At 32.6% G+C, this 14,682-nt stretch overlaps 1 protein-coding gene across 2 annotated transcripts; it reads right to left on the bottom strand.

The window, feature by feature from the left end:
* Positions 1–7,582: 7,582 nt before the first annotated feature.
* On the bottom strand, positions 7,583–11,449 carry LOC137827984 (VAN3-binding protein-like). 2 transcript variants are annotated; one of them, XM_068634369.1, is made up of 7 exons: positions 10,739–11,449; positions 10,293–10,418; positions 9,345–9,759; positions 8,928–9,188; positions 8,707–8,756; positions 8,415–8,472; positions 7,583–8,248 (listed from the first exon to the last, which is right to left on the bottom strand). In XM_068634369.1, the coding sequence occupies exons 1-7, from the start codon at positions 11,048–11,050 to the stop codon at positions 8,034–8,036; spliced, it is 1,437 nt and encodes a 478-aa protein (XP_068490470.1). In that variant the 5' UTR covers positions 11,051–11,449; the 3' UTR covers positions 7,583–8,033. The 2 variants fall into 2 exon arrangements, with proteins under 2 accessions (XP_068490470.1, XP_068490471.1); XM_068634370.1 differs by having other exon boundaries at positions 10,293–10,415; positions 10,739–11,214.
* Between the last annotated feature and the right edge of the window lie 3,233 nt (positions 11,450–14,682).

Here is a 14,682-nt window from a genome sequence, read left to right as displayed (position 1 = left end):
CTGATAGTGGGTGGTCTAATAAGTCAAACAAACACTTGTTAAAACAAACTCAAAATAATTTTAATATCATATTAAATTTTTTTTAATATAAACCTTAAGTCTAATTCAATCTCATAAACTTTATATATATATATTAAAAAAAATTATTTTAATAAATGTGGCATAAACAACATTCGACACGATAGTTATGAACATGCAATTGTAGTTTGTATATGGCTATGGAATCTCTGAGTGACATTGAACTCACTCCTCATGTTTGGAACACTTGTCATCATCGATGAGCGAATTGAAGTGGTGATAACCATAGGAAATAAAATTCTGATTCTTTATGGACAGTGACAAAACCCCACTCACATTTTGTCTTCATAAACCTATGCAAATATTCTTCTACCCCGCATGCAAGGCAATTACTAACATTACCCTCCAAAAGGGTTCCTTACCCATACTCCAATGCATTCTAGCTCTGCTTATTTAACATTTTCTGATTTTCATCAATACTTTCAGCTGATTTACTAATGATCAATGTGTCTTTGAATTTTAATCTCCATTTCTAAATGTCTTTTATTCAAATATACAACTTTTTTTCTCTCAAGAAAACTGTTATCACTATAAAAAAAAAAAAAATAGGTTTTACATAATTTTTATTGAGTCGAGTGTTCACATTTGCCTCACCAGATGTGTGTTATAATGTTCAACTCTAATTATCTCTCTCTATTCCTGAATGTATCTTATATCACTCTATTAAGTTTTCTATATCTCTAAGTAATGATCATTGTATTGTTAATATTGAATTCATTGTTGATTTGAAAGATTTATATAGTGGATAATGCAGGGATGTTTTCATTATTGATCATTGATAATTAAATATTTGAAAATATCCTAAATTAATGTATTTTTTCAATTTTTTAATTGTAAAAATATTTAAAGTTATATAAACCAAATTATTTTAGTTTGTATGTATGAGTGAATATTTAAAATAGTTTAAAATTATAGTTTAGTTTCTGAAAAGTAAACTTTTTGAATTGATTAAGAGCTTAGTGATTAAATGATTTTAGCCTTTTCGGAGTACATATTTACAGGGATTAAATTTTGTAAGATATGAATAGGATGAATTTGGAGGTAGTGAAATATATTGAATTTGGTGATGTTTATAAAAACATTATCTTAAATCAAATGTTATTAGACTTATATAGAAAAATATTACAGGTAAGAGTTAATGAATAATACTAAAAAAATATTAAATTAAGAACCATCATTATATTATTCAAACTTTCAAGAACATCAACTTTTTAAAAGAAAAACACTACTATGAATTCCACGAATAAAATAAACTTCTCTACAACAATAACATGATGAATTAACATAGTGATTATAAAAGAGGAAGGAACAATTTATGTAATGAGAAACATACTCAATTTCTGCCATATAGAAAAACTCATCACAGTAATAATTTTAAGACAAAATAAATTAATATGTAATTCAATACTATAAAAATAAAAACTATTATGCATTGCTTAAGCCATAAAAGAGTTTGGAAGAGAGACATTTATTACGTATTGCTGTAAAAAGAATAACTATTACTATCTGCTTAAATTTTAGAATTTTTAAAAACTATAGAAAATTATGTGAATTAAATAATCAAAACTATTTAATAATTTAGTCATAATGTGGTCAATGGATAGTTATCAAATTTTGTAAAGTGTTTTACTAATTCTTTCTTATACCCGGTGAGTTTTAAGGGTACGTTTTTTGAAGAAAAAAAAACAAGTAGAATTTTATTTTGAAAGAACTAATGTTAAACTTTAACTCATAAATAAGAATGACTATTAAAATTTAACTTTAAAAGAGTTTATATAAGTACAACATGTGTGTGAACTTGTGATCGATTTTTATAAAAAATAGCAAAAATAATTTTAAATAAAAAGAGATGTGGATAAAAATACATTTTGAAATATTTTTTTTTAAAATACTTTTTAAGATTTTAACTGGTTTTCATATTCTTTACATTCTGAAATTTCTCTTTTGTAAAGTGATTTTGATTTTCAAATTTTATTCCATAATTTCATTTAAAAAACACAATAATCTGAAGTTATTTTTTTAATTTTGGATTTTAATTTTCAGTAAAAGGATATTTTTGGAAATTTAAGAATGCATAGGTGCAGGTTCAAAAAAGTTTAGCCTATAAAGAATTTACCTTAAAAAATTATAAAACATGACCTTTTTTTTTCGATAAAAAAAGAAACACGTTCTGTAAGATATTATCCACAATTTGAGCATCGTAAATTCTTTGTCTAAGTTGGATATAGCTTTTTTAATGTCCAAGAATATTTTCAGTAAGTTGTGCAGCCCAATAATCTTCAGCATGTACCAATATTGGAAAGTTTCTTCCTGCACCCTACATTTTTCTTCCTGCACCCCACAATGTTATGCAAAGATCAAACTATCTCTATTTTATTTAAAAATTCTAAAATGTACTTGAACTGTATTTATTTTTTTCATTCTGGATTATGGAATTTGGAAAATTTTCGGATTGATACTTCCGGTAAAATTTCGAATTCACAAATTCGTAATTCAAAATATGCATTTCACATTTAAAAATCTATCATTCAAAAAAAGCATTTCGGATCCACCAATCCTAAACAGAAATATGCATTTTGGATTCAGAAATTCATAATTAAAAAAAAAATAAAATCTAGATCCACCAATCCGTAACAAAATCAGGCTTTTGGATTCAGCAATCCAAAAATCAATAATTTATGCAAAATATGCTTTTGGAACACTCCCTCATCCATAAAAAAAATGATTCAGTTACAGATTGATGAATCCGTAGCACACTCCCAGATCCGATTGCCAGTAACTACAGTGTCCTTTTTCAAATAAAAGGTCAAAACCAGTTTCGGGATTTAAAAATTTGTGAGGGTGCAGGAAAAAAGACGTAGGGGTGCAGCAAGAAGAAGCCCCAATATTGGACGTAAATAACCGCAGATTTCAACATTGGGATTTTATTATAGCACTTTGGGTTTGAATCCTCTGCCTAACGGATTTCGCTTCTTGCACCCCACAATACTATTTGCTCCTCATATTAATAGAAGAAAGACTAAAATACTCTTGTTAGATTACTTTATATTCAACTCTAATTCTTCTCCCGTATACGTTCCGTTGGACCTCTCCGGTGGAACAACGCCACCACTTCCTTCTTACATTGCTTCACATATTTTTTCTCCAAAACCATCGCTTATTGCTATAGGTGATTCCTTGTTCTATTTTACCTTCAAGGTAGTTTAATGAAAAAAAAACTTTAGAATGCTGTTATCCATAATTATATTGAAAATACTTAAATAGTTATAAGTAATTGTAGGATCATAACGAACTAAAGTTGATGGCCCATGAATGAGAAAATGAATAAACTGAATCTCGTATATGAGCATATAAAAGTTCAAATGGAGTAATATAGAATACATTTGTACACAGAGAAAATTAAATCATTTGTTTTTCATAACACCTAATCCAAAATGTCTAATTCGAAATACATATTTTCCATTTAAAATTAGGTGTTTTGAACAACAAATAATGTCATCTATAATAATTCTTCCAGACTCCAAAATTTACTTTCGAGTTGAACAATGCAAAACACATAAAACGTTATGGATTAAATGTTTCATAATAGTATATGATATATAGGTTTGAGAAAGTTTAATCTAGCTCAGGTAATCTAGAATGTAATTATTTTCGAAAATCAAAATTCATGTTCTAGATTATCTGCTCCAAAATGATTACTTTTTTATTAAATTTGGTTGGGTTGTTTATTTTGAAAAGTTCAAATTTAAATAGGATGATCCAAAAATCAATCTGATAACCATTACAGCAAATAAAACTCTATTAATATTGTCCAATCATACTTTTTGCACCAACGAGAAGGTAACCTCCTCAGACCACCACCAAAACTCACTCTAATCCTTAACCTTGTAAAAATGGAGTACAAAATTCTAATGCGGTAAAATAAATACATCCGCAAATAAAAAAAATTAAGAAGAAGGATGCACCATTGAAATAAAGCATAAGGGTGTAATAGCCCATTCAAAAGTTCAGATGTGCAAGTAGTAATTATGGGGATGCAGGAATAAAAACCCTGTCTAACACGTGCAAGTTGTTAAATGAGGCTCTTCAACCCACTCATTTGGAATTATTTTAAACAGCCGTGTAAGAAAAGACTGCTTCTTCCTACGCTCCCATAATTTTTTTTTTTATTCCAAAAATGTCACTCTATAAAAAATGTCAGTGTAATTTATATTTTGAATTACATAATCCAAAGTCTTTTTTTAAGATTTGTAATTAGCTTCCAGATTATGTAATCTGAAAGCCTTTTTCTAAATTCGTGATTAGCTTTCGGATTACAAAATTCAATTTTTTTTTTGAATATGAGATTAGTTTTCGAATTATGTAATGTAGAATATATCTGGATTACATAATCTATAAGTTAAGAAGGACTTTTGAATTATTTAACCAGAATAACATTTTTCAAAAAATATATTCTAGATTACAGGAAACTATTTCCAGATTTAAGATTAATTTCTAGATTATATAATCCATAGTATTTTTTTTTCAGTTGCTTCGGATTCTATAAATCCAGAAAATATTTTTGATCCAAAAATATCTATGTAATCCAGAATATAAAGGATGTGAGATTTTAAAGGTTAATTTATTTTTTGACAGAACGACAAAAAATCATTTTCACATTTAATATGGGGATGCCTCAAGAATGTATGGAGGTGCAGAAAAAAGAATCAGGTGTAAGAAAGTTTGCACAGTTAAAGTCAATAAGAATCAGGTTTCAAAGCCCAATATAGCATTATGTTGCAAAAGCTAAAGTGAAATATTGAAGGCGAAAAACATCCATAAAGATCTCTTTGTAATGTTAAAGCAAATCTGAGAAAAATACTTATCATGCATCTTTGGAAGGAGTCAAGTGCATTGCATAGACTAAAAGACATCCTCCTATGAGCAAAAGTTTCAAAAGGATAAGTAACTGTGATTTTATTATGTATTGTTTTTGTTAACATATGTGTTTTGGTATAATCTTTTCATTTTTTTTATATTATTTTTCTTTTTTTAATAATATTTCTTTCATGTCATGACAGATAATTGGTTTTACTTGAGTGTCAGTCTAGCTGAGATATCAAGTTACATACTAATGTCTAACATGAAAGCTTTATAAATAAATAAAAATGTAGTTTTATTTTGGTCTTTAGGTGCAATACTTTTGAAAATAACCATAAAAACTATCCAAAAAATAGTAATGAGACTTACCAACTAGACATTACAACATCTGATAGATAAAAGGTATATGAAAGTGATTCTTTATTGTTTCTTGATCTAGTCTTCTATAGTCAACACATACTCTTTAACGGTTATGCATTTTGTCGTGGGAAATCAATTCATCATTCTCATTTTGTATGATAATATTACCAAATATTTTTGGTACCACCTAGAGAAGACTAACCCATGTACCATCTAATATAATATATGGTAGAAGATAGCAACTTGTAGCATCTTGTTGACTTCATTTGCCATCACATCTAGAATCTAGGGATTAAGCCTCCTTTGTGGCTGCCTCACATGTTTTGATCATTCGCGTGACAAAATTTTATTCATACACATTGAAAAACTAATACCTTAAATACCTTCAAGCGTCCAGTTAATTAACTTTTTGTGTTCTCTGATGACTTGCAACAACTACTATTCTGGATCAGGGAGAAGAACGCTAAATATAGTTATTGGAAATTTATATTCTTCCTCTAAATAGCATACTTGTTCGGTTATTGTAAAGATGTGCTTAAGGCTGTTGTTGTTGAGCTTGTGCATTTCAACTCAATTGGCTTGACTGAAACATAATAGTAGAGTATGTACAACAAATATCTTTAAATAATAGAAATTCATTTATGACAATAGTAGCATCAGACAAATCAAAAGAATCCAATTCTCCTATGAACTGAAGTGAATCATAATCCAAAGAGCATTAGTGAACATGTCAATATGATAGACAGAGCGATCTTGAACTGGATGTTTCATAACATCTATTATCTTAAGCGTCATTGGACTATCTCTAAATTCCATGGCGAGAGTTCCAATCTCATGGTTCTCCCAATTTGCAACTAATCTGGATAGAAGGTGATTCACTCAGTCTTTAACAACATCTTGTAGTGAAAACGATAAAGCTTTTAGATTTATATGCTATTTAAGGACTTCAATTGATCTCACTCTGGTGACAATATGAAATTCTTTAAAATGCTTATGTGGGTCTTCTCTTGCAAGACCATGAAACTTTGATAACAAGTGTATTAAACAAAATTTTAATTCACAAGTCACATCTATAATAGGATATTGAATACATAAGGTTTGAGTGACAACATCTAGTACAACAAGTTATTTTAACCATGTTATCAATGTTAGAATCATGATCAAGAGATATAGATGGTGAAGTATATTCAAATATTCTAACAAATATAATATTAAACTCTATCAATAGACAATTTACTAAGAAAATTATTTTGAATATTTCATTGTTTAACAAGCCTATGATATATATGATTAGAAAGGATATATATCACATAAATTCACTCTAGTCATATACCACATGCACATTCCAACATATAAAGAGGATTTATTAAATAATATTAATTAAAAACTCAATCAAAAATAGAAAGAGAAATATATATATATATATATATAATTAATTATAGATATGGTAAAAAACTTAAAATGAAAGAGAAAATATGATAAATCTTGTACATAATAGTTATTAGTGTAGTAAAACATGCTAAAAACATAAACTAAATAAAGTATGAGTAAAGTTATTCGCTATATACGCAAATTAATTTCTCATCAAACATTATATATTTGTAAGAATAGAATTGTATTACAAGAAGTTCCATTAATTTGAGATTAATGACAATAAACTGTTTTTTTTTTTTTCTGAAACCGACTCAAACTTTTAATTAAGTTATGCTCTTTTTTGTTTTGTAAAAAGGATAAAACGAAAAGATATTCTTAGTTTCCTGAACAGAATGTCGATAACATACGGAATTGCTAAATTAGATAATGTGTTGTTGATTACGTAGTTGACAGGCCAACCAATGTTACAGTTAGGGGTGTCAAAATTAGTTGAAAACCGTAAGCTAATTCAGTTAACTAAGAGATACGTTAGCTTGAAAAAAATATAATTTTTTAAATATAAATTAAATTGAATCTGACTTTAGGGATTGAAAATGAATTAACCCATAATCTACTATTCTTTTATTATTTTTTTCATTGTAATTATTGAATACTTTTAATTATTTGGTTGACACCATAATTTTTTAATATTGTTTAACAGTATTTCAACTATTTAAATACTTAATTTATTTATTTACTCAATATTAATATTATATTTTTATTTATTATTTATTTAAATCAATGGACCCACTTAAGTTAAGTCGACAATCCTGATAAGTTGAAGCCATGAATATAGTTGAAACGAATTTCCTTAGATCCAATCTAAATAGCCTATGCCCAGAAATTATTTATTGTAATAAACACACGAAAGTCAAGACTTTTGACCACTTTTCTTATATCGTCCAAACCCAGATGTACAAAGAAGAAGGATGAAAGGATATATTTGTCCTCAAACATTATACTTTCCCTCCCAACATGATTCTTTCATCTTCTTTTTGACTACCCCTACAATCCCAAGTCCAAGATACTCATTTTCTTTCCAAAACAATGAAAGAGGAGAAGTCCTATTGGCTCACATCGGGCTCACCTCAGTTCAAATGTTTCGCTTTCACAATCAAAAAAATACAACCAGTTCCCCAAGATAAAGAAAGTGTGACCCCATTTCACATTAACTTTGCCTTTAGTTTAACCTTTTTACAATAATCAAAACGCACCATGTACAAAAACAACCTATAATGCTTCCTAGTAGCACCATTCTTTGATCCGCCCATTCCCCATTGCCAAAATTTCTTATCCCTCACATTCAAAACAGAAAGAGATGTTCATATTCGGTTTCTGTTGTTCTTCTCTGCTGCAATGGAGAGAAGCCTTGAAACACCCCGAGTCCACACATCATATTCTCTCTGATCTTTGCACTCAAATTCCACTGTACCACGCATCACTGTTTTTAACCCAAAGTAACGCCGATCCTCGCCACCTTCCAGCAAGTGGCGCCCCGGCCAGGCCGATACATCTTTGATCACTTCAAGCACCACATCTGAAGGACAGAATATATAAAAATTAGAGAACCCTTTTGATCTTTCACAACTAGAGTAGTAGTAGCAGCTACGACTTTCACAAATCCCCAAAATGAAACAAGACCCACCTCCAAATCTGTTGTCAAATAATTAGTTTGGAGCAAGACAAAAGTAATGAAAACTCACTCTTTTTCTTTTTCGTGATGGTCCCAGCAACGTGCCTGCTCTTCATTTTCAGTATAACCTTCACACGAAAAAGAATTTCCAATGAGTTAAAGGTTGCAGTTTTCTAAGGAACCAAAGTAAACTAGATACCTTCACTTCATCATAGAAAAGGTCCCCACCTCATAACTTTTCCACAATCATGTTTAAACACATCGTTAACAGTTTAATACTAATCGATGCCCAAATAATTACGTGATTAGTCATCCTGAGATCAAGTACATCATTCTGGATCACGGGAAAAAATAATGCTCACCTGATTCATTCGGTTTATATACACAGACACAACTTTCCAATGAAGATCACCTGCACAAAAAATCCCTCGTAAGATCAAATCTCTAACCAATAACCCTAAAAATATCATAAGCCAACCAAAATAAAACTACGGCGAATTCGCTTTCTCCATATACGAGACACCATGAAAAAAATAACAATCTGATAACAAGCAAAATTGGATGAAATATATTATGTATTTACCTTTCCGTGTGCGTTTGAGGAGCTCAACACCTCTGGCCAGTAATTCTCTACTGCATGTACCCAAGAAATTTTCTTCTGGTACAAGTTCACCGCTGAAACTACCATTAGAATTTCCGTTGCTACTATTATTAATATTATTATTATCAAGATTATTATTACTCATTCCACCAGCTCCCAAATTTTTCTCCACCGGAATTACAGCTGCAATATTCCACACTTCCTTCAGGGCCCTCGCTTTCAATGTGGCAGCCCCACGCAAAGCTGCAATTTCACACCACAAACAAAATGAAATGAGAACATAAAAATAATTAGTAATCAGCAAGCAAATTTTCCAATTTCCATCAAAAATTACACAATTTTTGGTTGAACAGAATGTTCTTCAACATGTCATCCACACATAATTTTCATCATCCGTACCTGTCGCTGCCCCCGCAGTTAGAGTCGTAATATCGCCGGCGGATCTCACATTCACGGCGGAGCTAACCACCGACGCAAGATGTTCGCGCTCGGCCCCCAAGGCCTCCGCCACCTCGACGCATTGCGCGGCCACCAGTGTCGCCGCCGACGCCACCGCCATGTCCGTCTTAGCTATCTGCTCGTCTTTTCCAGCCCCGGACGAGGCGGCTGTAGCGGCGGCTATCGCCGCCACTGCTGCGGCAACTCCGGCGACCGACACCGCTGCATGGAGCTGAGCATTGTGCGCTCTAGTCTCCTCCTTTTTCTTCTCCTTCCTGTCCTTGAGCCACCTTCCGACTGTCTTACCGGCGGCGGCAGGCGTGGTGGTTCTGAAATTAAGAGTCAGACTGCTGGTGATGTTGTTGTTGCGGGTGAACTGCAGAGAAGACATTTGAATAAAAGAAAATACAAGACATTAATCTTAAGAAAGTGGCATGTTATTATGTGCGCAGTTTAAAAGGTTATAACTAAGTATTTCTTGAAGATTAAAGCCAGCAACGGTGACTGTTACATGAATGCAGCAGAGGGCAGATACTCTGATGCGGTGCTTTGCCAAATTTGGATTTTGCAAGGAAAGTTATTAGGTCCTACTCATCTCCATCCAATTGGACACAGGAAATGGACCAGTTAACCAATTGGAACAGAACCTAAAAATAGAGAGGATCCATTAAACTTTCACGCGCCTTCTGCTAAGTTTATCCATTCCTTAACGGCAGTATTAAATTATTTTTCACAATTGTTATGTCTAGAAAAAATAAAGTTTCTAATGAGATTGGAGGGAGGACGATTAAATTAAATGGGGTTTGGGTTTGCATTGGTTGTAGAGAAAGGTGAGAGACATGTTGGTTATACGCGAGTGATTGTGTTTTTTTTGGATGGCGAAAAGTTAAAGATGCATGATGTCTGTACCTTGATATCGTCGATTTCAGAAGGAGAAACAGGAGGGCTATCGGTTAGGGAGCCACAGCTTTGGGTTCCGTTAAGAGGGCCACTGCTGTGAGAGAGTCTTCCTGAAGTTCGTGGAGACACTTCCTGCTGCCAAATACGCCACAATAAATACGTTACCATTTATTCTTCATCACGTTTGGGATAAAGATAATGAAGGATTGACGCACACGAAACCGTTTAAATGGAAACAGAGTGCGGTAAACAATAAACAGAAGAAACAAAAGAGGCGAGGAAGAAGACAAAGGAAGCTAGAAACCAAATAGCTTTGTGCGACGACTGACACAAACAACACTGCAGTCCATTCTTTCAGGTGTTTTCCTTTTGAAGAGACTGGGATACGATTCAAGTTCAACCCTCGCAGGAAAAAACAATTACACCATACTACTATGTTCGGAACGAAGCCTTACAGATTGTGACATAATTCGTTCCATCACCATTTGAGAGGTCTCCGAGGAGGCAAAGGAGAACGGGTTCCCGGAAACCATGGCGGCCCCCTCTTCACTCTCGCCGGCGAGGTCCTCCGGTATGGTATCGGCTGCGCCGCTATTGGTGAGGGTGACTCTGGAGAGCGCCGGAGAGAGAGCCTTGGAGACTTCGAGGGCGGAGACGCTCCAGGAACGGGAGAGAAACTCCATGGGCTCGCGCGGCGTTTCCGGTGGCCTGAACATGCCGCCGTGGAGCGGGTCGGGTCGCCAAGGTTCGGTTTGAGCTTTGTCCATTGGAGTGAGAAAGAAAGAGAAGTAAGAGAGAAAGGGTGAGTGGGAGAGAGAGAGAGAGAGATGACGCGTAGTGAAAGTGTGGGGTGCGGTGCTTATAAAGAGAGCGGATGGTGAGTGGAAAAGAAAGAAAAAATGTAATACAAGAGAGACAAAGCAGCCGATTGTATTCTATTTCATGTCAGTCAGAGTTTGAGTCCTCATAGAAAGGTCAAAATTTTGCATCAAAAGAGAAACCAACAAAATGAATTAAACCACAAAACACGAAAAGGATCACCATTACATGACATGATTATAGGAATGACAACAAACTACAGTCCGATATTTGTCTAATACCATTACACTAATCTCATTATTCTTTCTCTGTAATATTTTTTTATTCCCTTTCTTGTCTTCTTCTTCTCTCTTTATTATATGTATTAGTCATAATATAGTCTGTTTTCCTTTAACCGTCACGTGTTGTTATGATTGTAAGCCTTGTTACTTTTTAGTGGGAGTAAGGTTCTTATCTCCTCAATCCATCTTCCGGAACAGACCATAAAATTAAAATGGTTTCCCTCTCTGCCGGTTTCTTCTCTTTCCTCTACTTCCTGCCCAATTAAAAACTCTCTCGATCCCTCCCTTTCCTCCACCTAAAGAACACAACCACCTCCCCTTCCCTTATAAATATTTCAAACCGCAACACCCTCTTCTTACTCTTTTTCTTTGCCAAAAAATTATTCCATGCATTCATTTCTGTTTACTTCATTCTGAAAATCAAATTTTGATTCTTCAAAAACCATCAAACATTCACTTCTCTCAATTCAATCTTGCACAACATTTGCAATAAGTCAATATATGTATTAATGTGTCGCGTTATCTTTATTCCTCTAACTATAATTTCTTTGAATATTCATATATGCCATAAATGCATCGGTAGAGTAAACATAAATATACCCTAAGAAACGCAATCATAAGCTGAAACCAAAGGCATTACGTTATCCCGGAGTATTAACTGGGTTCACCTCATAATTAATGATCCAGTTTATTCATGGAAATGTCATTATTCCTCAGTAGAAATTGTTGAGATTTTTTGTCAAAAAAATACTTCTGATTAGTTCATAAGCCTTTTGAAATTAAGGTCGAAGTTGAATCTTAGCCGATTTCCATTCAGATATTACTTTCACCGATTGGTCAAAATGTCATAATTGTAACGAGATTTCTAAATTGCTTCCACTTTTTTAGATTTTTCGTATGTTTGAACTTTAAACTACCAACCTGTTAGATGAAAAGAATGAAATGCTTATATGTGAATAGTGAAACTTATATGTAATTAATTTAATAATGATAGAATCTTATTATTACATACATAATTATATAATAATTTGGAGAGAGAAATTTTTTATATATTTTATTCTTCTTAATATCAGAGTCATTTCAAGTTTATCCTAACGAGTATTTATTGGGTGTTTATCAGGTTACCCGCTATCAGACCGTCTATATCGATTAAATATTAAAACTTTAAGTAAATGCAACTCGCACCTCATTGAGTCGATTTTATGAGATTGAGTTATATTTAAAGTTAATTTTTTAACATATAATTTGTGTATTTTCCTTTTATCTGGTTTTATGTAATATAATTGTAATATGCATGGAGAAGGAGAGGCTTACATGAGGTTGTAAAAGGAAAGGAATAAGGTGTGGAGAAGAAAAAATGACATTGATGAAGAATAAGATAAAGGAATTGTTACTATCAAGGTTACTGGAAAGAATGGTATGTGACTATTGCATATTCATTTGTGCAAGCTCCATGGGGTTGAGCTAACACGCCGCAGATGGAAACAAGTCACAGAGCCCGGGGACAGCGCATCTTGGTAGATTCATCAGATTCTTCACTGTTCACTCCTTCTAACTTTATTCTCTATGTTGTAATTATTTTCTGGAGACGTACTATATCATTCCATCCACTAAAAAAGCGATGGGTATAATTAAGAGGAAGAAAGTTCATGATGAAATGTGTAAGAAAAAAGGGATTTGTACGTACTTGTGTTTAAAGGCATTATCTGAGCGTGTTACAGCTTGAAAAAATGAGTTAGTGAGGATTGTTTGAAGTGTGTGTGAAAGTGATTAGGTAGAGGGAAAATAATGGAAGAAAAATAATGGCGGTGGTATATGATTTGGAAACAAAAGGGAGGGAGTGGTGACTGATGAGTGATCTGTATGCATCTGGAGAATTTAATGAAATGGGCCCAAAGGTTTTTGGGATGATACCTTCGAAAGAGATAAACCTATCAATTTAAATTCATCAATGATTGGGACTCACACTTTCCACACACACACACGTTACTAACTTTACTCCACCATTCTTTTCCCATCAAATTACACTCCCAAAATTCACACAGGATTCCATTTTCATTACAATTCGCCAAACACAAATTCCCATCAAATCAATTCTTCACACGTCTAGATAAGCCCGTTATGCTTTTACGTTTTTTATTTCTACTAAACTTATATGTGTGATTACCATGTTAGGTGAAGGAATTGAGCTTAATGAAATGGGTAACACATGATGGACAAAAGTATCCAATATCAACGTCACAATAGTGCTATTGCCACATGTTTCATATATAAAATTTTCATTACATGAAATCTGAACTTAAACCATATTTGCTTTCAGAATGTCATTTTCTTTTAGAGAGGTTAAAAAACACTATAACGTTGCTTTTTATTAATGCAGATAAGAAATATGGAAACGCTTTCATTAATTTTTAAAATAATCTTACTAAAATTTCTTCTAGAGACATGTTAAAACTGCGAGAAGCTGCACTAGATTACGGGAGAAAAATATGGGTAAGAATAAAACAAAAAAAAATAAAGGTTTCGTAAAGATAAAAATAAAATAAAATCAAGAGACTCTATCATTTAAATGGAAAAAAAGTGACTTTTGTATTTAAATTTAGATTGTACTGCGTGTTTGGGAGGATAGTCTCTATCAATCTTATAGCAGAATTATGAAAACTTCATTTTCTTATCATACATCAAACATTTGTATTCAAAATCTTTACTGAAATGTTATGTTTTATGTATATATAAATAATTTTGTATTTTTTATCAGCATCAATGAAAATGTATATATAGTGGTAGAGGGATATCCATCGTTGTATAAGAGAAAAAATAAACTTAATATATATAACAAGATAGTTTCTTCTATCAATGAATAGCATAAATGCTAAATAATCATTAATTATTTTTTTTACTCAAAATCCAGTTCTTGTTTTGATTATTTTGCCTGCAGGACCTATATAAAAGTTTATTAGTTTAGCATTTCCATTCACCCATTTTTTTCCAAAATCAAATTGTTATCACCTCAATAATTCTACCTTAACCATATGTTCATAAGAATTTATTTGCAATGTATTGCGCAAGTTTCATAGGATATGTTTCAACCTCAAGTCCGAGAGATAGCATCGTTAGGGTCAATCATCGCATCCGAGGTATTGTCCACTTTGGAAGTCGGTGCTCCGTCACGATTTTGCCCTTAGAAAGCACCTCAGTGGGTTGAGGGAGGAGGGAGTATTTAAAATGTCATTGGCGTCGACTCCTGAACGATTTAGGACTATATTGAAATACGAGAATAAGCCCCCCAGTCGAGGTTT

This window comes from Phaseolus vulgaris, chromosome 7, assembly GCF_000499845.2.
Source record: "Phaseolus vulgaris cultivar G19833 chromosome 7, P. vulgaris v2.0, whole genome shotgun sequence".
Lineage (NCBI taxonomy): Eukaryota > Viridiplantae > Streptophyta > Magnoliopsida > Fabales > Fabaceae > Phaseolus > Phaseolus vulgaris.
This window is presented reverse-complemented; position numbering and strand designations above follow the sequence as displayed.

Bases quoted from the DNA above. Each gene is read 5' to 3' on its own strand.
- LOC137827984 (XM_068634369.1), bottom strand. From the start codon at position 11,050: ATGGACAAAGCTCAAACCGAACCTTGGCGACCCGACCCGCTCCACGGC. The intron at 10,419-10,738 runs GTAAGGCTTCGT...CGTATTTGGCAG, and splicing joins AACGAATTATGTCACAATCT to CAGGAAGTGTCTCCACGAAC. The intron at 8,249-8,414 runs GTGAGTTTTCAT...TCTGTCCTTCAG, and splicing joins CATCACGAAAAAGAAAAAGA to ATGTGGTGCTTGAAGTGATC.